General features: G+C 37.8%; 1 protein-coding gene across 2 annotated transcripts; it reads left to right on the plus strand.

The window, feature by feature from the left end:
- The first annotated feature begins 29 nt into the window (after positions 1 to 29).
- LOC127452502 (transcription factor E2F3-like) lies at positions 30 to 27983 on the plus strand. 2 transcript variants are annotated; one of them, XM_051717984.1, is made up of 7 exons: positions 30 to 101; positions 12063 to 12174; positions 15262 to 15481; positions 22016 to 22174; positions 22284 to 22398; positions 23689 to 23830; positions 26310 to 27983. In XM_051717984.1, the coding sequence occupies exons 2-7, from the start codon at positions 12105 to 12107 to the stop codon at positions 26555 to 26557; spliced, it is 954 nt and encodes a 317-aa protein (XP_051573944.1). In that variant the 5' UTR covers positions 30 to 101; positions 12063 to 12104; the 3' UTR covers positions 26558 to 27983. The 2 variants fall into 2 exon arrangements, with proteins under 2 accessions (XP_051573944.1, XP_051573943.1); XM_051717983.1 differs by lacking the exon at positions 30 to 101 and adding an exon at positions 2132 to 2609.

Genomic DNA, 27983 nt, shown 5'->3' on the forward strand with positions numbered 1-27983 from the left:
TGTCAAATCTTCACTTTGACCGATACTAAAAGTTTGACAGAAAAGAAGAGCACCAAAGCAAGGAAAACCGTGGATTATTGAAAAGACTTCTTGAATAAAAAGTAAATATCTATTCTATTCCATTTGATTTAATCAACGCTTTTTACACGTTTGTGACTTTTATGCAATGTATCTACTCTTCATTTTAGAGACTTTTATTTAGTTTATATATTTGATATTTTATTGTGTCATTTTTAAGTCTATTCTTGTTTTTATTGCTCATTGGTTAGGTTAATACGTTTTTATTTAAACAAAGGCATATACATATAAATATCAAAATAATTTTATATTAATAATTAAAAAATAAGTTGTAATTGAGTCTTTGGTGCTTTTGGTGGGAAAAAAATGAACAGATTTAGACGCGCTTTAGTTGTGGGCAGACTGTTATACCTACATCAATCAAATAAAAAAAGCCATCAAAAGCCCTTGCAATAAAAATAAAATAAAAAAAACAACAACAAAAAACACCATCTATATGACATGTCATGATTTGCCGTAATTCATTATCAACCGTTTTCAGCGGGTAGTTAGTAGCACATGACTCTTATAAGCACTCTTGTGTCACTGGTCTTTCTTCTACTTTTATGATACAGCGTCATCTACTGATTGTAGTGTTCATGTTCTGTATTCAAAACTTATCATGAAAAAAAAAAAAAAAAAAATCCTCACATTTAGCTTGAGTTCCAAGATTGACCCTAAAAAAGTACTAAAAGTACCATGGTAATACCATTAGTTTGATGTTTTTTTTGTTTTTTTGTTTTTTACGTATACCATTGTAATATGGTTTATGTAAAAAAAATTACATGGTATTATTTTAAGTACCTTAGAGTTGTTTGTAAAAATCATTGTATATTTATACTGTAATATTTTAGAATGGTAAAAATGGAAGTACCTTGAAAGTATATATATATATATATATATATATATATATATATATATATATATATATATATATATATATATATATATATAAAAGTGAAAATGTATTCTTCATAAATAAAGTAAACATAAAATACTTTTTAAAGCAAGGTTCTATATGAATATAAAATCGATACAAATCTTAATTTTTTTGTGCAAACGGATCTTTGACAGATATATATATATATATATATATATATATATATATATATATATATATATATATATATATGTTTGGCAGTTGGCAGTATGTGTGTGTGTGTGTATGCATATATATTTTATATATTTATTTGATATTTGACATGACTTTATTTGTGTCCATGCAGTCTTTTTCATTGAACATAAGCAAGAAAAACAATACATTAACAGGCAACAATAATGAGAACCTCCAAAGATACAGTAAGAAAAAAAAAAAAAAATCACAAAAAAGACAGAAAATTAAAAATGCAAATAAAACATGAAAAAAAAATGTATGCGTTGCCAAAAACAGATATGGAAAAAAAATAAGAAACCTGAAAATATAAAGGAATGTTCTACATGAATACATTGATACAGAATCTTAATTTTAATTTTTTTTGCATAATTATGTATGCAAATGTATAAACAAATATATATATATATATATATATATATATATATATATATATATATATATATATATATATATTATGTTTATATATTTTTATACATTTTACATGATTTTATTTTCATGCAGTCTTTTTCATTGAACATTAGCAATATTTTTGCCAATAATAATGAGTCATCTTAACTCTCCAAAGATACGACAAAAAAAAAAAAAGGAATAATAAATAATAAAATAAGACGAAATACAAAAAATGTAAATAACAAACCCTGTCAAAAACAAGAAGCGGATCTTAGACCGTTTGGTGGAAAAGGAAACAGCGTTACTTGTGACGAGCGACATAGTGACGTCATTCGCACGTGTGCTCCGATTGACCAATTGCAACTTTGGATCTATGTTGGCGTGTTCTCATTGGCCGAACTGCCACGAAGAGAAAGTAAACAAAGGCGTGGCCCGTTGTTAACGTATCCAATCGCGTGTCTTATGCAAATATCATTCAAAAATTACCCGGGAATTCTGAGTTTCGCGGGAGGGCCCTTCGCGCGTAAACTGCATCCCCTCATTCATTGTCCGCTTCCTGGAGCCATTTTTTAGTTTGGCGGCAGAGCGTTGCGTGTCTTTTTCAAAATCCAAAGCATCTAACCTTCATCAGCCACTAATATAAGATCACTCAAAGCAGGATGGACAGTTGAGACTTTAATCTCATGTTCGCCGTCAATATTTGTACAGTAAACGCGGCGGATTAGCAGAAAAACGAGTTTAAACAGAAGGAGGGACAAAAACACCAGAGTCCACAACGATGAGAAGAGGCATCCCATCAGCCCCGGAGAAAGTCATAGTCGCAGGGGTTGGTGGCTCTTCGCTGGACAAAAACGTATTCTTAACAGCACTGTCCGATCGCTTCACTTCTAATCTGTCCACTACCACATATATACAGATTATAACCCCGCCGCCGTGCGTTACACAGACCTCAAATGTCTGTCTGTCCGACCCTCCAACAGCCAGTTTATACACGACTCCAAACGGAACACTTGGAACCGGACAGCGACCCACTTTAGGACGACCACCGGTAATATCATATACACAATTAAAACGAATATGCTTTACCCGCAGATAGTGAGGCGTCGAGCTGCTTCCGTACACTATTTTAGCTAAAGCAGCTTGCTAATGAGCAAAACGACTACACATCTAGTCCAGTTAGATCACTACTTCAGTGTGTTTAAATGGCGTTTCTAATGCCTTGTTCGCAATTGGGCTTTTGTCGTATTGCATATAACACCCTGAAAACTGTCTTTATTCCAGCCAGTTATTTACAGTTGACCATATTTGGGATTCACGCATGCATGGAGAAGGTCGGTGACTTCAGCAGCAGGTCTGAGTTGGTATTTATTTGGATCTCAGGTGTATGTGGTCACATCGAAGCATATAAATATCACGATTATATTGTCCTATCGAGATGGCATGCTGTTTCGATGCCTTGTACTCGTGTTTTTGGAGTGGATGATGGGGGAAGGGTTGCTGAGTTGTTGTTTTTTCCTGCTGTAGCTGAACGTAATCGCCTTAAACTGTTTCCCACCCAGCCATTTGGCTGTATTGTTTACATTTGTGCATTTAGCAGATGCTTTTATGCAAGTGAGGAATAAACAATCAAATGACTGCTACAGTGCAAAGTTTCTTAGTAGGCAAGAAGAGTTGGAAGTGTAGAGCTGCGTTTGCAAACAGTGGTTTATTTTTAACTAGGCATAGAAAATGCTTTATAAAAGAAAAGAAAACACCCAGCATGATATTTTTCCATGCACTGATTTGCTCCAAACATGTCGAGTTCACATCTCTGTGCATCAAGAATTGCATCAAAGGCATATTATATAACACAATGTGAACAAAACCATCACATTACTAGTGCTTTAATACTAAGTGCAAAGTTTGCTGTGAAAAATACAAAATAATATTCAGATGCAATCACAAACTGTATAGAAAAGCTATTTTAAAAGTTTAATTTCAGTAGAAAGTGCAAAAAGTGCATCTAACACCACATTTACTCATACATTTATTTACTGTACTCCATGTAAATTGAGTTTTGGAAAAATACATAAGTCCAATAGGAGAAGATGAAGTTAATGTAACTTTGTAAATTGATTAATGTAATTGTATAATGTAAATGTCCCCCAGTGTGAAGAGGAAAAAAAAAATGCTGTGTGGACTGCTGGTTGAGGTTTGGTAGCTTTGTTTATGTGAGTTGCAAATGAAAACATTCTCATCCTTCCTCTTTGTGGTGAGAATGAATGCAGACCTCAAAAAGAGCTAAAACACTCCGCAAATGTCTGTTACGTTGAGTTTCAATTATGAAGGCAATAAAAGGTGTTGGTAAAGTTAAACTGGTTTGACTTCAGTTGCATTATTGTTTGCTCAGGCTGAAATGTTTGGCCTACATACAATACTACTTGAATGGGGTGAACTGGCTTTTCTGTGAAAGCAACTGAAAACACTTTGCATTAAAGACTGTTCTTAATATCCCCTCTCATTTTAATGGGGTTTGGTTTCTTATTGCAGTTTTAATCTGGCTTTCTCCCAATCTCATACATGTATGTAGACTAATGAAAAGGGCATTTTCTAGTTCATTCTGTGCTGTTAATGCAGGGCTTTTTGTGTTTGTCTACTTCAAAACATTCATTTTAAGAGTTGTGATCTTTTCTTTCGTACACAGATTTCTATAAACATTATTTGAAACTCAATAGATGCAGCCAGTGAACTAAAATACCATTCGAACCATTTGTCTGTTCAAAAAGGAGCCTTTTCCTGTGTGCTTCATTTAGGGCAACACATGCTTTGTAGCACAAAATGGCTGTTCAGTCCTCTCAAACCACACTGCCATTAAGATAAAGGAGATGGAATGTGGGCAGACCTGTGCTAGCCCTTTTTCACTGAAATTGCGATGGTTCTCGTGCTGAGCCTGTGCTCCACTGCTTCACGGCCGGGGCAGTCTGGAGCCTATCGTAAACTGGCCACGCTTTTCCACTGACCTGAGAACCGAACGGTGACGTATCGGGTTACTGTCTACATGGTAGTTTCACTTTACTACCTCAAACATAAACAAACATGGCGTGTCACGGTACGTTTGTATACAGCTTTTACTCTTGTTTTTGAGGACATATTTAAACATCCGGATTAATGCAATCCATCGTTATTAAGTTGCTCAACAAGATTCTTAGAGACGACATCTATGCTAAAGACGACCGGTAATGAAATTACATTATATTGTATGAACTGGCTTAACTTGCTAAGTTCTGTAACTGTTACAGTGAAATCATTATTAACATTGGTGTAGCAGATGGTTGTATTTGGATTTTTACTATAGCATATAATATTATTGATTGAGAATCCCACCGTTTTACTTAACAGAAAGCCGCAATCTTCCGAAGATAGTGAGTAGCTGGTCAAAAATCTCCTTACAGAACAAAACAATGCACAAGAGGACAACAGTGTAAGAAGAGCTGGCAAATATAATAACTTACTGAGATCAGCTGCAGAGGCGATTCACTGTTCATCACGAGCGTTACTGGCTGAATTCAGTTCCAGTAAGTTAGCAGGCTGATCGCTGTCCGAGTCCAAAGCATTGTTGCTCCGTCCACTGTCGCTTTTGCTTATGTCCTTCTTATGATCCCTGGACTCCCTTAACCGTTTTTCAATTTGTTTATGATTTGGTCAATTATCTGATTGAAGGCGGCATGCATTTCGTGCTGTATCTTCATTCTTGTAGAGTATTTTTTCCTTTGCGATCTCTAGTTTATCTTCGTAAATACCATATTGCAAATAGAGCACTCGTTTTGTCGTGTTACCTGAACGCCTTTGATGTCTGATAAATTTGTGGGTTTTTTATTGTTATTATAGAGCGAAGAAGTACTCCTTGCTGCAGACGGTAGCTACTGTTGTTGTTTGGGAAAACTTTACCATGGTGACGAAACATTATCCCGCCTTCCGTCCCCTGACGTAATCGGTTCCTGTGTAGAGACCAGCAAGCTTTTGGGGCCGGTGCGGAACCAGGTTTTCGGCCCTGGAACGGCCTTTTCTGCGGTGGAAATATGCAGAACAGTTCGAGAATTCGCACCAGCCCAGAAACTCAAACCATGTGGGTGGAAAAAGGCTATGTGTGACTGGTGTTTAATTCAGGATAGATGGCTTTTAAGTTCTTATGGGCAATTCTTGAGATTTTTCTACAATAAATGGAGGACGTCTGGTCTTGGTCACTGTCCGTGCATGAAATCTGTTTGAGGTTGTCAGGCTGAAATTAGGGATGTACTGATACTGGTGTCGGAATCGGGTCTGATACCGTGCTCATGTACTTGTACCCGTGCTCATAAAAATGCTCCGATACCTAAAACTAGGGCTACACGATATGGAGGAAAAAAGCGATATGCCATTAGCTGCTGGATAATGCAATATTCGATATGCGACGCAATATTCCTATGATGGCGTCATCGGTGTGCCTGGAAAATCTGAACCCCCACCACTCAAACTGAAGTTTATTGGAATTAAAAAATGTATTGTCTATCCCAGTGATCATAAACATATAGTTGTTTTTTGTTCCAAACTGCATAGACTCACTGCATGTAATATATAGTTTATTAGCTTTGTAGCAGATATTTAAGCTACAACTTTTGGGCCTCCCACGGTTTAAGCAATAAACTGCAAGTTACTTGCGGAGGAACATTGATTTGGTAATTGACCCTTCGATAAGCCCCGCCCCCCTTGGTTACGGTTGCTCGCTCTAACAAGTTCTGCAGAACTCCCCATTGGAATGAATGGGAGACTGTCGTGAAGGACGCAGTTTTTGACAGAATATTCTCAAAAGTAATGGTTCATATTTGTATGTGGGCTGGTATGAAGAGTGACATTGTAATGCGTATTTATCTGAAGTTTTGGTAAAATAAATTGTTAAATTACACTAGTGGTCGACCGATATATTGCTGAGGCGATAAATCGTGGATATTCGGAAATTAATTATTGGCATCGGCTGGTAAATTTTCCCTTTGCCCGATTTGTTTTTTGAGGGTGCTTAGAATTGCCTGCTTGCATGTGAAGCGACTGAGATATGTAAATGACCAGTCACAGTTCGTTTTGTTGTTACATGCCGTCTTGTTACTACAATAATAGACCTGTGTCCAACACAGTCACATTTAAACGGTCCGCATATCAGAGCTGCGGCAGACGCGTTTGAACTCATAATGTTAAAGTGCTCGCCTGTTTGATTCTCCCTCTCTCTCCTCAACGGTTTCTTGTAACTTTTAACTGTCTTGTCTATTGATAAAAAGGCAAATATCAATAAAACTAATCATATACCATCTGCAAATATGCGCATATCTCTTTTAAACAGATGTAATAAACGAGCCTCACACAACTTCAGCAGATCAAGCATCCTGTGGAACGCTCATAAATCTTCCTCTGAAGCACGTATTCTAAAAGTCTCTTCTCAGCAGTTCCCTGTAACTTTTCTAATGATAAAAGGCAAATATCAATAAAACTTGTATTATATACCATCTGCAAATATGCAGATATCTCGTTTAAAAAGATGTAATTCATGAGCCTCACGAAAATCCAGCATTTTCTTCCCATCGAGCGCTCATCTATAATATCTTCCTCTGGAGCGCGTATTCCATCAGCCAGAATCAAAAACTTCAGGATCAAAAGTTCCTCTGATTCACAAATCATGATGGTCAGTCCGTGACAATCCAAGCAGGTGAATTTAAACTGTCAGGAGATTGCTGCTCGTGCTGGATCCGTACGAGCGCATAAGTGCAACTTCAAAGTAAAAGCGCTTCACGTGTTCTATGAGTAAATGTCATATTCACTATGCACTGTATGTACAATTGGTTTGATTCTGTATTTTTTGAGAAAATGGCGATTGCTAACGAGGACATGCCATCCATGGATGCTGGACTACTGTGTGTACTGTTATTTCCTTCTTCCTAATATATTAACAATTTCTTTATGTCCAAATAAATTACTACAATTTGATGACTAAACAGAAATTAGAAGAAACTGCTATCTACCATGTAAAGTACAATATAATTTTCTTGATTCTTTTTACAAAGTTAAATTTTAGTGTGAAATTGAGTAAATATAGTGCTAAATAAGAGTTTATTCATTTTTTAGCAATTTTATGTTTATTTACTATATTAAATTGTGATCTATCAGCCACCATGCTCTCTGGATATCGCCATCAGCCATTAAAAACCCCATATCGGTCGATCACACAGTAATTTACACTGTAATTTGATTAAAAACTGGAGACTGTGAATCAGAATCAAGGCAAACAATTATTACAGTCACTTGAAAAGAGAAAAACATTTAATAGCGATTACACATCAAAAAACATTAACGTAAGTGAAAAGTTTATAACGTCTCATAACACTCATTTTGATGCTGTGAACTGTTTATTTACTATTGCTTTTACAATGACTTGAATAAATAAATAAATGAATTAATGTTTAGTTATTAGCTTTAGTTTACCTTGGAGAAAATGTAGGTGTGACACAGTTTAATCCATAACATGGTCTTCTCCAGATTTATTTAATGATTATTTAAAAAAAAGAAAGAAAAACACTGTGGGTATCCTCTATGGGTAATTTGTGTCACTATTACAAATGAACCGGCAACAGTGTAAATTTTTTTTATTTTGATAAAATCCAGCTTAAAAGGACTAAAACACACATTACTCCCATAGGAAATTAGGAAATGTCATTGGAAATTGGCAAATGCATGTCAGAGTAATGGCAGCAGGGCAACAGTTGCTAAGACAGGATTGGTCAGAAGCGCTTTTAAGGCAGGGCATAGCGAAGGGTCAATTGTGTGAGCTGGGCTTTGCCTCTGCTCTTCTGCGCAGATGAATCTGATGGTTTTAGGAGTACTGATGTAACCATGGTTACAGGTGATCATCTTATCAGAGCGAATGTCACTAATGACAACAAAACTTGCCCCCTACCCTCAAAAAATAAAGTAAATAAATAACGAAAGGAAGAAAAATACAGATGTCCAAAAAATAAGTCTTATTAGCAGGTAATAGCATATCTTCCGCTGTTGTTTTGACTTACTGAAAACAGTTGTTTTAAAATAAATAGCATTACAAAAGTTAGGCAATGGTGGCAGTAGACATAACGATTGCTAGTCAGATCAGAAAGTCAAATGGTGGAAATTATAACTTAGCTAGCAGGCAAATAGACCAAGGTAGTAACTGGTTTAGAGATTGGCAGTGTTACCAGCATAAATTTAACCGGTTACTTTTTTCCATTGTCCTTCCTCAGAAATGAAATTGAAAGCACTACAGTACCACAATCCATGATAAAATGTCCCATTAGAGTGGCTAACGCTATCTAACGAAGTACCGTGCTAAGAAAGCTACCTGGCTAACTATCGGCCCAATAAAATATCTTGCCTGTCAAGCAAGAAAAACTACATTTCTGTGTCGGTTTTAAATCCGTTGAGGTCTCGCAGTTGTTGCCACATCTGAAAAGCCAATCCAATGGTTCGTGATTTATTATGGGTTGTCACTTTCCCTTTTTTCTTGCAGACTCTTCTCGGTTCTAGGTTTGTTTTTATTTTGAAAACGGGTGATTTCTCTGACTGGTTGCCTTTATGAATGATCCATGGTCAATGTCGCTCATTTGTTGTGGCTACAAGCTTTCAGCTTCAAACTACTACCACACCTTTCACCGCACATATACATGCACCGTATAGCTGGACCTTCTTTTCTTTATTTACGGACATGACGTAAACACGCATCGTCGACTGACAATTATGCAATTTCCCACCAAATCCGTCCCGACTGCTCTAAAATATAAATCATTGTTATAGGCTTACCATAGTGAATCGGGGTAAAGGCCAGAGTATACTTCGCGCATCCACGTTGTGGATCGCTCCGTGCACAGTATGCGTAATGTAAATTTTGTCAATCCAGACCACGCGGCTCATCACCGATCCTCCCATCAAATTTCACAGTGGGTACAAGACACTTTGGCTTGTGGGCCTCTCCAGGTCTCCGTCTAAACATTAGACGACCAGGTGGAGGATCGTTGATGATCTGGGGGTGCTTCTGCAAGGCTGGAATCGGGCAGATTCATCTTTGTGAAGGACACGTGAATCAAAGCACATACAACGTTATCTTGGAAGAAAACTTGCTTCCTTCTGCTCTGACAGTGTTCCCCAACTCTGAGGATTGTTTTTTCCAGCAGGACAATGCTCCATGCCACACAGCCAGGTCAATCAAGGTGTGGATGAAGGACCACCGGATCAAGACCCTGTCATGGCCAGCCCAATCTCCAGATCTGAACCCCATTGAAAACCCCTGGAATTTGATCAAAGAGAAAGATGGATGTTCACAAGCCATCAAACAAAGTAGAGCTGCTTGAATTTTTGCTCCAGGAGTGGCATAAAGTCACCCAACAGCAATGTGAAAGACTGGTGGAGAGCATGCCAAGACGCATGAAAGCTGTGATTGAAAATCAGGGTTATTCCACCAAATATTCATTTCTGAACTCTTCCTAAATTAAAACATTAGTATTGTGATTTTTAAAAATGAATATGAACTTGTTTTCTGTGCGTTTTTCAAGGTCTGAAAACACCGTGTCTCTTTTGTTATTTTGAACAGTTGTCATTTTCTGCAAATAAATGCTCTAAATGACAATATTTTTATTGGAATTTGGGAGAAATGTTGTCAGTACTTTATAGAATAGAACAAAAATGTTCATTTTACTCAAACACATACCTATAAATAGTAAATCTAGAGAAACGGAAAATTTTGCAGTGGCCTCTTTATTTTTTTTCCAGAGCTGTATTTCGCTTGTGATGCATGCTTCAAAGTAAATGTGTGACGACTGCTGTTCATACATAGAAAACCCTAGATATCTATACTGAAAACGCCATCATGAGCATTGCGCGCTCTATTCATAGCAGATGGCAGCGAGCAAAGTGCTAGATCTCCTTGTAGCACAGCACAGCATATTTATTTAATTTAATAGCAGCCGTTTGCAGTTTAATAATCACACTGGCCCTGCTATCCAAACGGGATAAATCAGCATCCAGAGGGCACTTCGAGTGGAGAACAATTATGACAGCAATTCTGTAAGATCGTGTCAGACAGCATTTCCAATAACAACATTTTATAAAGTGAGTTTTGGACATAATTTTTGAGCCACACACCTTTCAGCCCTTCCAAAGCTCTTCTGTTGGATGGGGAAGTCTTCGAAGGGAATAGGACATAGGGATCACTTTTGAATGGAACGCACCCCAAGTCATATAGCAACCTGTTTTTAAGGAGGTGAGAAATTACCGTCAAAAACGCAAAGGCCCTTACTCCAAAAATAAAAGGTCAATTTAAATGGTAAAAAGTACAGTAGAAATGTCACTACTTTATAGTTGTAATATTCACTGCAAGACTACTGCTGCTACTAATAATAATAAATCATTAGTAATTGTATTTAAGCAGTATCTAACATCTGTGATGCTCTGCTTTGCAGCACTTTATTTGACAAAACACAACTCATGTTGTGTTTTGGATTGTGCTGTGAGGTTCTGTATAAAAGCACTTCTTTTATTTTATTTTATTTTAATGAATTCAGTTAAGGCACCATTCTGATGATAAAATTGAAACAAACTTGAATATGGAATTAAAAAAAAAGTAAAGCAAAAAAACAGGAATGTATTGAAGTAAAATGAAGTATCAATACTCTTATTCTCCAAAAAATAAAAAATTATACTTGGTAAACTTAAATTTATAAAAAATGTAGGATTGCATTTAGAACCAAATTAAAATAATTAATGAAAAAAAGGTTTTGATTAAAGTAACCCTACAACAAGTTTCATTTCAAATTAACACGTTTATTGATCTGGGAGATCTGTGCATAAAAATATACCCAATAATGTAAAGTCTAGACCTATATACCTAAGGAATTTGTTTCAACTAGTTTTAAGAATGGGGCGCTTGACTTTTCTCAGTTGCATGAATAAGACCAACTATCTTCGCTTGTTGCTGTGATGTCCTTGTGCTCTGGTATGGGATCAGAAGGCACTCTGACTTTATTGTAGGGCTTATACTTCTGATTGACAGTTGAGGGTGTTGCTGGAAGGGTACAATGGCAGCCATTGACTTTGCACCGGATGCACTTTTACAGCACAAGTGACCATCAGGAAGATATTCAGGTTTTGGTGTAAGCATAAAGATAGTCTCATGTTTGAGATCCTGTTCTAGTTCTACTTCTGCCATAATAAGAGATGGATACTCTTAAGTGGTCATGGCCAAAAACTCTCTGTTAAGCTAGTTGTGTATGGAAGTTACGTGACCCTCTTCTTGATAACACTTGATTTTTTGCTGATCTCCAACACATTCTACCACCTTTTACACCACCATAAATGGTGTTGAGTCAACCAAAATGATTACAAAAATAAAAATATTCAGTAGAGCCTTTTGCCCTTTATCAGACATATTTCAGTTCTGACAATTGTTCTAACTGATGGACTTCCTCCTCACCAGGCAAAAAGGCGGTTGGAACTGGACGACAATGATCACCTTTACATGACTGAAGGAGCCAAAACCCCCAAGACACAAAATGGAACTCCATTTGGCATTTTAAAGGGAAATAAAAGTAAGAAATCACTTTTTTTTTTTACTCGCCTTCCATTTGTTCACTTTTTATATGATGTAAAATGGAAAATGTATAGTAATTATTGCAAAATAACCTGAGTTATTAGGACCCAGATGAAAGTTTGAATTGTCTTGAATCATCCTGAAGGTTTTTTTTGGCACAATGTGCATTACGTTGCTTATTACACCGTAGGGCTGGGCGATAAAACATCAATATATATATATATATATATACAGGTGCATCTCAATAAATTAGAATGTCGTGGAAAAGTTCATTTATTTCAGTAATTCAACTCAAATTGTGAAACTCGTGTATTCAATGCACACAGACTGAAGTAGTTTAAGTCTTTGGTTCTTTTAATTGTGATGATTTTGGCTCACATTTAACAAAAACCCACCAATTCACTATCTCAAAAAATTAGAATACATCATAAGACCAATAAAAAAAACATTTTTAGTGAATTGTTGGCCTTCTGGAAAGTATGTTCATTTACTGTATATGTACTCAATACTTGGTAGGGGCTCCTTTTGCTTTAATTACTGCCTCAATTCGGCGTGGCATGGAGGTGATCAGTTTGTGGCACTGCTGAGGTGGTATGGAAGCCCAGGTTTCTTTGACAGTGGCCTTCAGCTCATCTGCATTTTTTGGTCTCTTGTTTCTCATTTTCCTCTTGACAATACCCCATAGATTCTCTATGGGGTTCAGGTCTGGTGAGTTTGCTGGCCAGTCAAGCACACCAACACCATGGTCATTTAACCAACTTTTGGTGCTTTTGGCAGTGTGGGCAGGTGCCAAATCCTGCTGGAAAATGAAATCAGCATCTTTAAAAAGCTGGTCAGCAGAAGGAAGCATGAAGTGCTCCAAAATTTCTTGGTAAATGGGTGCAGTGACTTTGGTTTTCAAAAAACACAATGGACCAACACCAGCAGATGACATTGCACCCCAAATCATCACAGACTGTGGAAACTTAACACATGGACTTCAAGCAACTTGGGCTATGAGCTTCTCCACCCTTCCTCCAGACTCTAGGACCTTGGTTTCCAAATGAAATACAAAACTTGCTCTCATCTGAAAAGAGGACTTTGGACCACTGGGCAACAGTCCAGTTCTTCTTCTCCTTAGCCCAGGTAAGACGCCTCTAACGTTGTCTGTGGTTCAGGAGTGGCTTAACAAGAGGAATACGACAACTGTAGCCAAATTCCTTGACACGTCTGTGTGTGGTGGCTCTTGATGCCTTGACCCCAGCCTCAGTCCATTCCTTGTGAAGTTCACCCAAATTCTTGAATCGATTTTGCTTGACAATCCTCATAAGGCTGCGGTTCTCTCGGTTGGTTGTGCATCTTTTTCTTCCACACTTTTTCCTTCCACTCAACTTTCTGTTAACATACTTGGATACAGCACTCTGTGAACAGCCAGCTTCTTTGGCAATGAATGTTTGTGGCTTACCCTCCTTGTGAAGGGTGTCAATGATTGTCTTCTGGACAACTGTCAGATCAGCAGTCTTCCCCATGATTGTGTAGCCTAGTGAACCAAACTGAGAGACCATTTTGAAGGCTCAGGAAACCTTTGCAGGTGTTTTGAGTTGATCAGCTGATTGGCATGTCACCATATTCTAATTTTATGAGATAGTGAATTGGTGGGTTTTTGTTAAATGTGAGCCAAAATCATCACAATTAAAAGAACCAAAGACTTAAACTACTTCAGTCTGTGTGCATTGAATTTATTTAATACACGAGTTTCACAATTTGAGTTGAATTACTGAAATAAATGAACTTTTCCATGACATTCTAATTTATTGAGATGCACCTGTATATATATGTATATATATTATATACACACTACCGGTCAAAAGTTTTGAAACACTTATTCTTTATTATAATTTTTTTTCTTCACATTTTAGAATAATAGTAAAGTCATCAAAACGGAATAGAAAATGGAATAACATAAATGGAACTATGGGAATTATGTTGTGACTAAACAAAATCCAAAATAAATCAAAACTATGTTATATTTTAGCATCTTCAAAGTAGTCACCCTTTGCCTAGAATTTGCAGACATGTACTCTTGACATTTTCTCAACCAACTTCTTGAGGTATCACCCTGGGATGCTTTTCACATAACCTTTTGAGTCATTTTCGCTATTTAGCTTATGTTCTTTATCTAGATGATTGGATCAGGAACGTGCCACTAAAAACATATTTTGGCAAAGTTATACACACAAAAAGCTAACTGAACCACACTCATGAAATCAGCCAGTTAGGAAGTATTAGCTGGCTAGTGGCTACCTTGCCCTGTTGTCATATAAACCAGTAATGAGGCTAGGTAGCCACAAGCTAGCTATCTGGCTGTTATCATTCTGTAACAAACAAGACAGCACTGACAATGCACTACAACTACTGATCGACTGAAAACAACAGCAACTCGAACATCAACACTATTGCTGTTTATGTGCTATTTAGTGAAACGTTTTTTTCATGATTCAAAGAGCTGTCATGTCCGCTAACTTGTTGACACAGGCAAGAAAGTATTTGTTGTTCTTGTGATGTTTAATGGCAGTTGGCAATCCAGCTTATGGTGCATTACTGCCACCTACTGAGCTGGAGTGTGGAGCGCCACAAGAATGTTAAACGTCCGCTGAAAACGATTTATTTCATGAACTTTAAATTAAAAGGTAGCTTAATCTGTGGAGTTTACTTGTAAACAAACAAGTTATGTTTTAATTCCTTCTTGAGGTCTAACAAACGTGTAATCCATTTCCTCCCCCTTTTATGGTACAAAATGTACATCGTGGAAATTATTGTGATATTTTTGGCCATCTCCCTGCTCCAATAAACAGCCACTTATGAAATAAATGGATATGAAATATTGAATATAGACATGATGCTTGCACAGCTATGTAGGTAATCAGTTACTTGGGACAACGGTAAATTATACAGTTTAGCGTTTGTCATACAAAATATTTCACTGCAGAGTGCCATGATTGACCAATCAGCATCAAGTATTCCAGACAGATATGTAATATGAGAACCTTATTATGAAACTTGGAACATATCCAAGGCCATCTTTTAATTGTTTCTCCATGCGTAGCTCCGAAGTCTCCAGCGGAGAAGACACGGTACGACACCTCCTTGGGCCTCCTGACGAAGAAGTTTGTGGAGCTTTTGGCCCAGTCATCTGACGGTGTGGTGGACCTGAATCAGGCCTCTGAGATCCTCAAAGTCCAGAAGAGGCGTCTTTATGACATCACCAATGTTCTTGAGGGCGTCCACCTCATTAAAAAGAAATCTAAAAACAACATTCAGTGGATGTAAGTAGAGATGTAACGGTATGAAAATTTCATATCACGATTATTGTGACCAAAACTATCACGGTTATCAGTGTTATCACGGTATTGTTAAAATGTGCTGAAAATGTACAAAAAGCACTGATACACACACTGAAATCATTTAAACAGGTTTTATATTTGAAAATCAACAAATAAAAATAGCAGCATAAACATAATTACATTAACATTAAAGTTGGCACCATGTAGCCATGAGGTAAAAGTTTCCCCAGTGCAGGTTTTAATGAACACAACCCTAATTGTGCATATAAAAACAAGTAAAGCAATTTGCATGTACAACTATAATACAACATAATAATAAAAAATAATACAACCATATGTAAACAAATCAAATGTGCAGGTGTTGACACTAAAATTACAACACAAAATATGTAAACAATTCAAATGAACAGCAATGATGTATGTCCATTCTCTCCTTCATAAAGAAATAAGGTGCTGCTGATCTAACATCCTGTTTGCATCTTTGTTCACTTGAGATTGAAATGTAATAATGTCAGCATATTTACTTTGTCCGGTTTAAGTAGTGATCTGCGAGGGGAGACAGTGTGCCCACTGGCTCTGAACACTCTCTCTGATGGAATGCTGGTTGCTGGGATGCACAAAAGCTTCCTGGCAACCCTGGCAAGGTGAGGCAGCTCTGATGCATGGCCCGTCCTCCACACCAGTGGATCCTCTTCATCTGGAATGGGTGGTAGAGTCAGGTAGACCTTGATCTCTTCTTTCACTCTGTCTTCTGGGGTGGTCAGACCCTCTTCACTTCTCTGCTGCCTTGTTAAAGTAATCTTTTTCAGCAACCCAGCCAGGCCTTTCCCCTCTGATGCTGCTGTCGGGGTGTTGGTGGGTGTGGAGGTGCTGCTGGTTCTTTGTGGTTCTTCCCTGACTTGTACAGCTGCCAGTTTCAAGGCCTCCTGGACACAGCTGTCAGTGTCAACTTTGCAGCCTCAGGCTCATCTACAAAGCTCCTTTTGAAATGAGAGTCAATGAAACTAGCCATGCACATGACTGTCTTTGCTTTCTCTGTGTATCTGTTGTTAAGGTCTTCTTTCATTACCTTTTCATCTCTTTGGTCAGGGAAGGATCCGTATCCTTTTCCACCAGAACATCATGGGCGATGTGGTCCAGGACAGGCTTGATGGCTGACAGTGTCACTCGTGTCTCTGAGGCAAGAGTATCTGTTAACTTGCTCAGAGGTTCAAGGAGCTGGCACAGTTGCTCCATAACAGTTATGTCGGTATCCTTGGGCATCAGATGCCATGTTCCTCTTTCTCCAGCAAGTGTAGCACAGACTGGCTGCTGTTGGCTGAGGAAACGCTCAAGCATCTTGTGCGTAGATCCCCATCGGGTCACCACATCATGGATCAGAGCCTTCTGTGGCATGTTGAGGGCAGCTCGTTTTTCTCTCAGTTCTCTCCTTCTCTTCCAGCTCCGTGAGAAGCCCTGGAGCAGATGACGGCAGGCCTTGACTGCTGTGTCAACTCTCTGAATTTTCAGAGCCTTTGAGGTAGCCTGGTTCAAATTATGCCCAAAGCACCCAAGCCACAGATCTGGGAAATCTTCAAAAGCCTTGATCATGTTTGTTGCGTTGACTGTAGTTATGCAGACTTGGTCATTTTTGCTGAGTGATCTTCTGGGAAGAACTGTGTTTCCAGGCATTTTGATTCCAGTTGCCAGAGGTGAGGTAATGTATAGTGAAACTGATGTAGGGTTGACCATCACCACTTTCACTAGTCCAGAAGTCAGTAGTTGCAGCAAACCATGTGCCTTGAGCCAAATGTTTTACAACATCAGCTTTAACCTGGTTGTACAGGTTTGGGATTTCAGTCTTGGAAAAGTATGTTCGTGATGGCACTTTGCAGTGAGGCACAGCAGCCTTCATCAGCCTCAGAAAGCCAGGCCTCTCAACAATTTGAAATGGCATCATGTCTTTTGTAATGTAATATGAAATGGATGCAGTGAGGTCTTCAGCATTTTTGGATGTGGGTGCATAAGCAGTCTGCCTTTTAAATGCTTGCTCGAGTGTCTGAAGTGTAGATGAGGAGGAGTGAGTCAATGAACCAGGAGCATCACTGGGTTTTCACAGGCCCACTCTGTAAACAATGGAATAGCAAATGCAGTATAATAATTATTATTAGTATTGGTGTGGTTACATTATTATTATTATTATTAACTTACACATTTTAAATGATCAAAATATGTTGGTTGGGTGATTAAACTACATAACGTTATTATATAGCTCTCTGAAATTCTTGATTCTGGTTGCTCATCCTGAAACTCCAGCTTCTTTCATGTCTCATGCTCTCTCCTTTCATACAAACACAACTGGGGCCTTTGGGCGTCTCTGTTATAGTTATCGATTGTATTGAAAATGAAATCAGAGGACTCCAGTATTTGTATTGGACGATTGTTTTGTAGACTGCAACGGATTATAAAATAATAAAGAACAGGTAAAATTTTAAAACATTCATCTCAAGTCACTATTTCATGTCCCCGTAATTATTTGAAAAGCGTGTATTATTGGTATGAATGTACATCCCTTAAATGTTGCACGTATTTGTTATTTGTTACTGTCTTGTTTTCTTGTTCGTTTGTCTTGGCTCAAAGCGATGCACTCGCTAGGAACTTTTTCTTTGCGGAAGCTTGCGTTTTTTACAAGTGAGAAGAAATTATTTCAACTGAATTAAATATTTTGTGTCTAACTATTTACTTTTCCTCATACTTTTCCCCAACTCATGCACTGAGCTAAAAGTTAACTTACCTTGCATGCACTATAAAGTGATGGATGGTTGTCACGAAGATGACTCGCCAGATTGGATGTGTTGCCCCCTTTCACAGCGACTTTCCTCTGACAAGCTCTGCTGACAGGGTTACCATCTGCTACTAATTTTCCCTCTGCATTCTTATAAAATCCAAAATATGACCACACTTCTGATTTGGTCTTCTTGGAAGGTTGGAAAATCTTCCGAGCACTGTCATTGCCTTCCATGTTTTCACGCTAAAAAAACAATAACAATGTTGCATGCTGCACCCATGCGTCAGACTCATGCTGGGTGTGTGTGGACAGCATTTACCGCGAGTTTTACAAATCACGATAATCGCGCATGGTTTTAATGATAATTAAATGTGACACGGTAATACTAACTGTCTGGGAATTTTATCGTGGTTTACCATGAAACCGGTAACCGTTTCATCCCTAGATGTAAGTACAAATATATTGTGTTGGCTTCCAAATTTGAAACATCTCAAATACTTCTCGAGGCATGCAGAATATTATTAGATGCTTTGTAGGGCTGGGTGATATATCGAATGTTCATTGGGATGATTTTGCTGATGACACATAATTAAGCAATATCATGAATATCGCAATGATTTTAAGGTGCTTTTTATTTGGACATTAAGTTTCATAAAGAGGTCATCAGTAGACTAATTTCACAAACCTTCAGAACTGCACAATTAATCAAAATAACATTAATATGGTGGTATGTGATTATAAAACTCAAAAGGCTGCAATTTAAGACAGATAAACATGGTCTGTCTGCGCTTCAGAATAAACAGGTGATGCGCTGTTCTGTGCACGTGCCGGGAGATCATAGGTTCGTTTTTTTAGCGCTTTTAGAGCAGTTCACAAGCATAGCGAAAGAAGAGTACTGCAGGTTCAGTCATTTGTGCAGATCCAAACATTAGTTACCACTACAAGTTATACAAATCTACAAAGGTGGCACAGTATAACAGAAAAGGAGATGAGTGTTTCACAAGGTGCATTTGTCACACAATGACATTGCACTTTAAGTGTCAAAATAAAAGCCCCAGGTGAAGGTGAAGTGTCAGAAGTCCCAGTTGCTGGTAAAATAAATGGAATAGAAAATCTATTACTTTTATATATAACAAATATAATCCTCAAAACAATGATAATACAGTATTATAATATAATAATAAACCTGACTGGGTCCCACATTAATATTTTATTAAAAGTAATATTAGTTTTTGTAAAAATATATGAAGGTAAATTATGCTTTTTATTTTTTTGTATCGAAAATATAAATATAATAGTGCATATGAATGAAAAAGATTACATCTCATTCTCCTTTGTGCTTATTTAGTGAAAAACATGTCTTCATTATTTTTTTAAATAGATTTTTATTCAACGCCTTTAAAATATTGAATCAACTTGGCAACAGCATCTGTTTGGATGAAGTGATGTTTCCTCTGATTTAAAAAAAAAGAAAAAAAGAAAAGAAAAACACTCTTTTGAGCTATTACAGAGCAAATACATAATTATTGAGAAATATATTGAATATCGTCAGCAGGCTGAAAAACATATTGAGATATAATTTTTGCAGCCGTATGGCCCAGCCCTAATGCTTTATGGAAACAAAAGTTTTTATTTAATACTGAGGTGCTTTGTTAACTTTTCAATAGCGTTTGGCATTACTCTACAGCCACAGCGTACAGGAAGTTGTCTTTGAGGTGGTTGTGTGCAACATAGCCGAACTGTGCAGAGGTTTCTTTAAGTGTGCCCTTACAAAGAATCTAGAGTTCTGGCAAACTTGCTGAAAATTTGCCGCTCATTACTTTCACATGCAAATGAGCTTGTGATTCACTGCAGATGTTTGCCAGAAGTTTGCAGCTCTTCACCGGTAGTGGTGAACCTGCATTAAACCTTTGGCAACAATGGACAATTTGCAGCAAGTTTGCCATGTGAAAATGATCAGCGGTGAATTTGCGGCAAATTTGCCATGAACTCTCGATATTTTTAAGGGTGTACGCAAATGGGGATGAAACACTGACTCTAAGCGCATAGCAGATAGCAGTGTATGTAGTGGTTTGTTGATTCAATTTATGTAGCTGTATTTAAGGTGTGAATGCTCAGCACAGTGCCTTTTGTAGCTTTTATTACATGTACAGTAAGCTAAACTCAGCAAAAAAAAAGAAACGTCCCTTTTTCAGGACACTGTATTTGAAAGATAAATTTGTAAAAATCCAAATAACTTTACAGATCTTTATTGTAAAGGGTTTAAACAATGTTTTCCATGCTTGTTCAATGAACCATAAACAGATAATGAACATGCACCTGTGGAACGGTCGTTAAGACACTAACAGCTTACAGATGGTAGGCAATTAAGGTCACAGTTATAAAAACTTAGGACACTAAAGAGACCTTTCTACTGACTCTGAAAAACACCAAAAGAAAGATGCCCAGGGTCCCTGCTCATCTGTGTGAACGTGCCTTAGGCATGCTTCATGGAGGCATGAGGACTGCAGATGTGGCCAGGACAATAAATTGCAATGTCCGCACTGTGAGACGCCTAAGACAGTGCTACAAGGAGACAGGAAGGACAGCTGATCGTCCTCGCAGTGGCAGACCACGTGTAACAGCACCTGCACAGGATCGGTACATCCGAATATCACACCTGCGGGACAGGGACAGGATGGCAACAACAACTGCCCGAGTTACACCAGGAACGCACAATCCCTCCATCAGTGCTCAGACTGTCCGCAATAGGTTGAGAGAGGCTGGACTGAGGGCTTGTAGGCCTGTTGTAAGGCAGGTCCTTACCAGACATCACCAGCAACAACATCGCCTATGGGCACAAACCCACCTTCGCTGGACCAGACAGGACTGGCAAAAAGTGCTCTTCACTGACAAGCCACGGTTTTGTCTCACCAGGGGTGATGGTCGGACTCGCGTTTATCATCGAAGGAATGAGCATTACACCGAGGTCTGTACTCTGGAGTGGGATCGATTTGGAGGTGGAGGGTCCATCATGGTCTGGGGCGGTGTTTCACAGCATCATCGGACTGAACTTTATCTCATTGTAGGCAATCTCAGTGCTGTGCGTTATAGGGAAGACATCCTCCTCCCTCATGTGGTACCCTTCCTGCAGGCTCATCCTGACATGATCCTCCAGCATGACAATGCCACCAGCCACGCTGCTCGTTCTGTGCATGATTTCCTGCAAGACAGGAATGTCAGTGTTCTGCCATGGACAGCGAAGAGCCCGGATCTCAATCCCATTGAGCATGTCTGGGACCTGTTGGATCGGAGGCTGAGGGCTAAGGCCATTCCCCCCAGAAACGTCCGGAAACTTGCAAGTGCCTTGGTGGAAGAGTGGGATAACATCTCACAGCAAGAACTGACAAATCTGGTGCAGTCCATGAGGAGGAGATGCACTGCAGTACTTAATGCAGCTGGTGGCCACACCAGATACTGACTGTTACTTTTGATTTTGACCCCCCCTATGTTCAGGGACACATTAGTCAATTTCTGTTAGTCACATGTCTGTGAAACTTGTTCAGTTTATGTCTTAGTTGTTGAATCTTTTTATGTTCATGCAAATATTTACACATGTTAAGTTTGCTGAAAATAAAAGCAGTTGAAAGTGAGAGGACGTTTCTTTTTTTTTTGGCTGAGTTTAGTAGTGGAATCTAGGACATTTTACTAAGAACCTGGTGAATGTACATTGCTGAATCTTTTTCATTTCTTTTCCCACTTTCCCTCAGGGGCTGCAGTCTGTCTGAGGTGGGTGGTGTTTTGTCTCAGAGACAGACCCTGAGCAGTGAAATAACACAACTCATCCAGGAAGAGCGCAGACTCGATGAGTTGATACAGAGTTGCACTCAGGAAGTCAAGCGGATGACGGAGTCATCGCATAATCAAAAATATCCTTACACTGCTTAGAAACAGCTTGTGCAGTCTTTTTAGTTGTGGCTGCTGCTGTGAGTGCAAAATCTGTGGAATAAAATTTGACTCTTCCTTAACTGCCTTCACGTTTGCATATGTGACATATCAAGACTTGCGCCAGGACCGTGGCCTGAGGGATCAGACTGTAATTGTGGTCAAAGCACCGTCGGAAACAAAACTGGAGGTGCCAGATCCCCAAGAGGTGAGCAGTCAGGAACCACAAGTGCTTTAGATCAACCTGTTTTGCTACTGACTTTGTAACAGCATATTTGCAAGGCCTGTGTGTTACAGTTATACAATGTCTGATTTAAAAAAAATATACATAATAATTGTCAATCATGTAACCATGCTGTCTTATGATGAGAATGTATGCATTTGTCGATATTAACCTATATTGTCAAAGCGAGACGATCAAGACATTTTGCAATATTCAGAAATGCACCACATTTGCACACTTGATCCCTTGATCACTTGAGATATATACATTACCGGTCAAAAGTTTTAAAACACTTACTCATTCTTTATTATAATTTTTTATCACATTTTAGAATAAGAGTAAAGTCATCAAAACTATGGAATAACATAAATGGAACTATGGGAATTATGTTGTGACTAAACAAAATCCAAAATAAATCAAAACTGTGTTATATTTTAGCATCTTCAAAGTTGTCACCCTTTCTCTAGAATTTGCAGACATGTACTCTTGACATTTTCTCCACCAACTTCTTGAGGTATCACCCTGGGATGCTTTTTAAACAGTATTGAAGGAGTTCCCATCTATGTTGGGCACTTATTGGCTGCTTTTCTTTATTATTTGGTCCATGTCATCAATTACAAAAAAAATGATTATTATTTATTTTACTATTAATTTTAGTTTTATAATGAAATAAATTAATATGGTGGCACAATTATATTTTGTCTACAAAACTAATGTCAAACATTTAAGCATACGCCTTCAGATCAAAAGATTTTTAAGATCATGAGAAACATTTCAGTCAAGTGTTTCAAAACTTTTGACCGGTAGTGTATATAGATATAGATGATGGATGTTGAAATTGCCACAATTTATCCAAATTTTTTGAATTGTCAACTAATTCTACAAATGCTGTTGATTGATCTTAATGTATTGAATCCAGAACATTCTTTGAAGTATATAAATATAGTTGTAAAAGCATAAAGTATAAAAATTCAAAACAGTATTTAGCCATTTTTTTGGGATTTATGTACCACATTTGCACACTTGATCACTTGAGATAAAAGTTTCATCAAATTTAATTAACAACTTAAAACATTTTTTAAAGAGTAAATTCAGTTGAATGGTATTTTATTACATTGAAATGCATAAATCTGAATTCATTTTTAGTTTTGTGTATATATATTTACACCACATGCAATGCTTTTAAATCTAAATATCAGTGTAACGTTTTTTTGTTAAACCTTTTTATTTGGTTATGGTGTCATTCTCTGTGGAATGTTGCTTCATTCTTTACAGAGTCTACAGGTGCACCTGACCAGCACAAAGGGTCCTATAGATGTCTTCCTGTGTCCAGATGAGAGCGCGACTGACAGTCCTGTGAAAAACAGCAGCTTTGGTGTCAAGGGAAGCTCCTCACCTTTCATGAAAGTATTAAATGGTGAGCGTCCTTTAAATTTGAAAAGTTTATTTCCGTTTAAGGTTTGTCGACTTCCATTTTGTTCCATCATAGTGGTGTGCGGAACGACTCATTTCGCTGACGTTTAAACATACATTTTGGATACTACTAGTCGACTAGTCTATAAAGGAAGAAACCCTCAGAAAACAAAAACATTGTGTTTATACGATTTAAAATATGTAATCGTTTTCAACAGCCAAATCTGACGCTAAATTCTGCTGAAAAGGGGCATTTATCTGCAAAGTGCATGCCTTGCATAATGATCATTGTACATTAAATATAGAACATGACACATTCACTGAATCAACGTTAGCAAATACAGGCATATTTATTGAAAATGATTGTATGAACAGTGCAGGACCAATAGAGCAACCCCAATAGCCTGTTCTAAATGGATTATTTAACATTAAAACAGTCAGGACATTGTTGAAAATAATTAACAGGTAAGCCAAATCTACGAGAGAGAAAAAAGATATGCTGAAAAGTCGCACGTATTTCACGACGTGCATTAGCCTATGATCTAATCTGACAGCTGTTCGGTAAAGAATGTTAAACAATAACAGTTACGATGTAAATGAAAAAAAAAAAATAGGCCATGAGAAATTTTCAATAAACAATGTTATTTTATGCACACAGAATAAAAGATAGTTTAACCAGATAAGCAGTCGGCACATCGTTGAAAATAGCTTTCTTAATCAGCAGGGTAAAAATAATTTGAAAAAGAAAAAAAGAGGCAAACCCTGCCTAAAACAGTCATTTTCTAGGTTACTTAAAAGCATACATTTTTGATGAGCAAAATTAACATGTCAGCATGGTCCGGTGAAAGACGGGACCTGACGCACCTGAGGTGATTTCCTGCACTTGAAAACGCCCGCTCAGCGGTAAAATAACTTGCAAGAATTTGCAGATTTAAAGAAGACTCAAATGTAAAACATCCAGTGACTTGCAAACCAACGTTTGGAAATCCTCTTCCGGCACCACCACCGAAGTGATTTTCATCTTCAGAGAGGACATTTTTCTGTGCGCGCCCTGAGGTGAAATAAAACTTTGTATACATCTGCTCCAGATACTGTATCCTCTCTTTTTAATAATATTCATTATATTTAAAATGTAAAATGAACATGACCATAATTTAAGCGCAGCCTCTGTAATATATCAAGCCAAACGTAAATGTGTAAAAATGTTGAATAGTTTAATGGGGGAAAATATTAAAGAGCACCTATTATGTTTTTTCAAATATTACCTTTCATGTAGTGTGTTATTTAGCTGTTTGTGAATGTGAAAACGTCTGCAAAGTTTCAAAAATCAAAGTGCCCGACAAATGGAGTTATTGACTCCCAAAAGAAAGAACCGATTCTGAACGCCTGAAACCGTTAGTAATTCCAGACTTACTTCCTGTACTAACCTACGTAATTTGCTAACAAAAAACTCGCCTCTAGTCTTCACTGGCTGCTCGCGAACAGCTTTGACCCGCCCTCAAACACTACACTAAGCAGTAGACCAATCACAACAGACTGGGACATCTGACCAATCAGAGCAGAGTAGGCTCATTTAGAATGAATCCTTTCGAACGGATCATTGAACGAGTCGTTTTTGACACTGGGAAAAAAAGTAATGCTGCAATTTAAATTACGAGCAAATTAAAGTATTTTTGGACCTTGGATGTATGTAAATCTATTGTATGAGACCTTTAAAACCAAATTAGGCACGTTTAAAAACTATAATAGGTGCTCTTTAACCGACTAGTAATTCCAGTGCCGATTAGCAGCACCAGAACTGTTTAGTCGACTAGTCTCGCACATTTCTCATACCTGCAAACTAATCGTCTTTTTTTTTTTTTTGAGTACAAAATAGTTCATTTACGTGATTCGCGCAGATCCAATGAGTTTAAAAAATATATATATATATTTATGGAGGGTAATGAAGGTGAAGTAGCCTATACATCCATGTATTTTTATTTTATATACATCCATAAAGTTTACCGATTTGGTAAACTTCAGTGTTAGGTGAACAAACATTTTGTTCGGCCGGTCGCATCCGTGATAAGAGCAGCACAATGTGGGCCGCCTCTTTGTTTTACAGATGTGCACGTTTCTCTGAAGGGTGACTGGCAACTAGTTTTAATCGTGCTTCCAAACCAGGGGGAAGGTATCCTTACTGTTGCAGTGTATGGTAAAAAACAGATTTTCTAACTGGATTTGTCACTTTATATACTCCACAGAATTGGTTAGTTCAGAACATAAAATGTTGTAAGATGGCCAAAGTGTTTGGCTATTAGTAACGCACAAACTTGCTTTATGACGTCTATTTGAATATCTCTTATGTTCTTTACTGTCAGCTGAAAAACAAAAAAGACACATTAAACTAATGCTCACCCCTAGTAGGAGTGTATGTTTTTCATTGATCAAGTCTTGTGCAGGTCTTTCATATCTCTCTCCCGATTTTTCTTCTCCATTTCTAGATGCTAGTTCCAGTCGTTCTGGTCCAGCCGTAACTGTTACCAGCCTGTCCCCCATCACCTCCCCATTCACCAGTCTCCTTCAGCAAACAGAAGATCAGATCCCCTGCAGTGAAGGACCCTTCATCAGCCTGGGTTCCCCTCCGTTCAGTGACGATTACCTGATGAGTCTGGAGGAGGAAGAGGGCATCACAGACCTTTTCGATGACCTGGACAGGCTTCCTAATCTAGATGACCTCTTGTGCAATTGAGGCTGTTCCTACCCCATTCTTCAACCATCAGGTCTCAGGCTGACCAGATCATGTCTGCCTCTCTTGAGGGATCCAGGTTTAAGGTTAAAGATGGAAGAGTTCTTGAATCATGAGGTTTTTTCTCCCTGAAACTCATCCATTCACGCATAGATCTGCCTTACAGAGCCAAGCTGTAATCAACATCGTTCTCTCTTCATGGAATACTATCCCTGTCACCTGATGCTTGGGGAGTCTTCTAAATGTGATGATGTTCTTAGGCTGTCACGATTACGAAATTTGGCTGACGATTAATTGTCAAACAAATAACTGTGATTATGATGATTGTCTGTTTTAGGGCTGTGACGATTAATTGTCTCATTAAGGGCTTTCATGATTAATTGTCATATAAGAAGTCATTTAAGAAGTCATTTTTACATATTTAACTTCAAATACAGTATATAAATCAAATAATAAAATAGTGATAAACTATGATTTCCTTTTAAGGCTTTAAAACGTATGAATGACAAAATAAGTATCAAACTATTTCTAAATAATTAAAATGTCTCTTTTTGGTCAATTTTAAATTTACACTTGTTTTTTTTTTACTTGTGTATATTATATAACTGTTTTAATAAAATATATATTTTATATACATTATATATACTGTATATTATATTTATATTATATTATGCAATAGTAAAATATTTTTCTAATTTCTTCACTTTCACACTTGATTTGAATGCTCTGATTAAACCCATGAGCTCTTATTTGTCATGAAGTAAAACCTTTGAGATTTCGTTTCATCGTTTTATCACTCCACAGAATAGTGTGCGTCTCCTCCTCTGTGTCACTGCCTGTCATTAACACTGCGTGTATGAACCAGGAACATTTGACATTACACGATCTTTTAAAGTGAAACCAGAGCACTCTGCGTTCACTATCAAAGTTTATACTTGTTTATATTTTCGCGGGAGTTTGGCATAAGCCTCTGCTGACAGCTTGCGCATCAGAGTGCTTCACGCTCTCTTCGGGACAGGAGCTGTTTGACCTCCGCAGTGTGGCTCAGTGACGCTCAGACTCTGAGCTAAACTGGATGACACACAAACGTGCTGTTCATGTCGTTTATACAGTACATTACTGGTAGCTTAAAATTCCCATATTTGGGCATTAAAATGCGACTGGAATTTGAATGCCCAATAATCACGGTTGTCTCAAATAACCACGAACAGACAGTTATTTAATAATTGCAACAGGCCTAGACAGAACTATTTTATATTTCGAATCTTCGAAGGGAAGAGTCCTTGTGGTCTCATTGGTTCCTTTAGAGATTGATATTGGTTGCTTGAAGTTGAAACATCTGCTCAACCTTATGTACTATATTACATAAGACACACATTCATACTGACTGTAAGCCAAGTTAACAACTCCCCCCCCCCCCCCCCACACA

The sequence above is a fragment of the Myxocyprinus asiaticus genome, chromosome 15 (assembly GCF_019703515.2).
Source record: "Myxocyprinus asiaticus isolate MX2 ecotype Aquarium Trade chromosome 15, UBuf_Myxa_2, whole genome shotgun sequence".
NCBI classification, from domain to species: Eukaryota; Metazoa; Chordata; class Actinopteri; order Cypriniformes; family Catostomidae; genus Myxocyprinus; species Myxocyprinus asiaticus.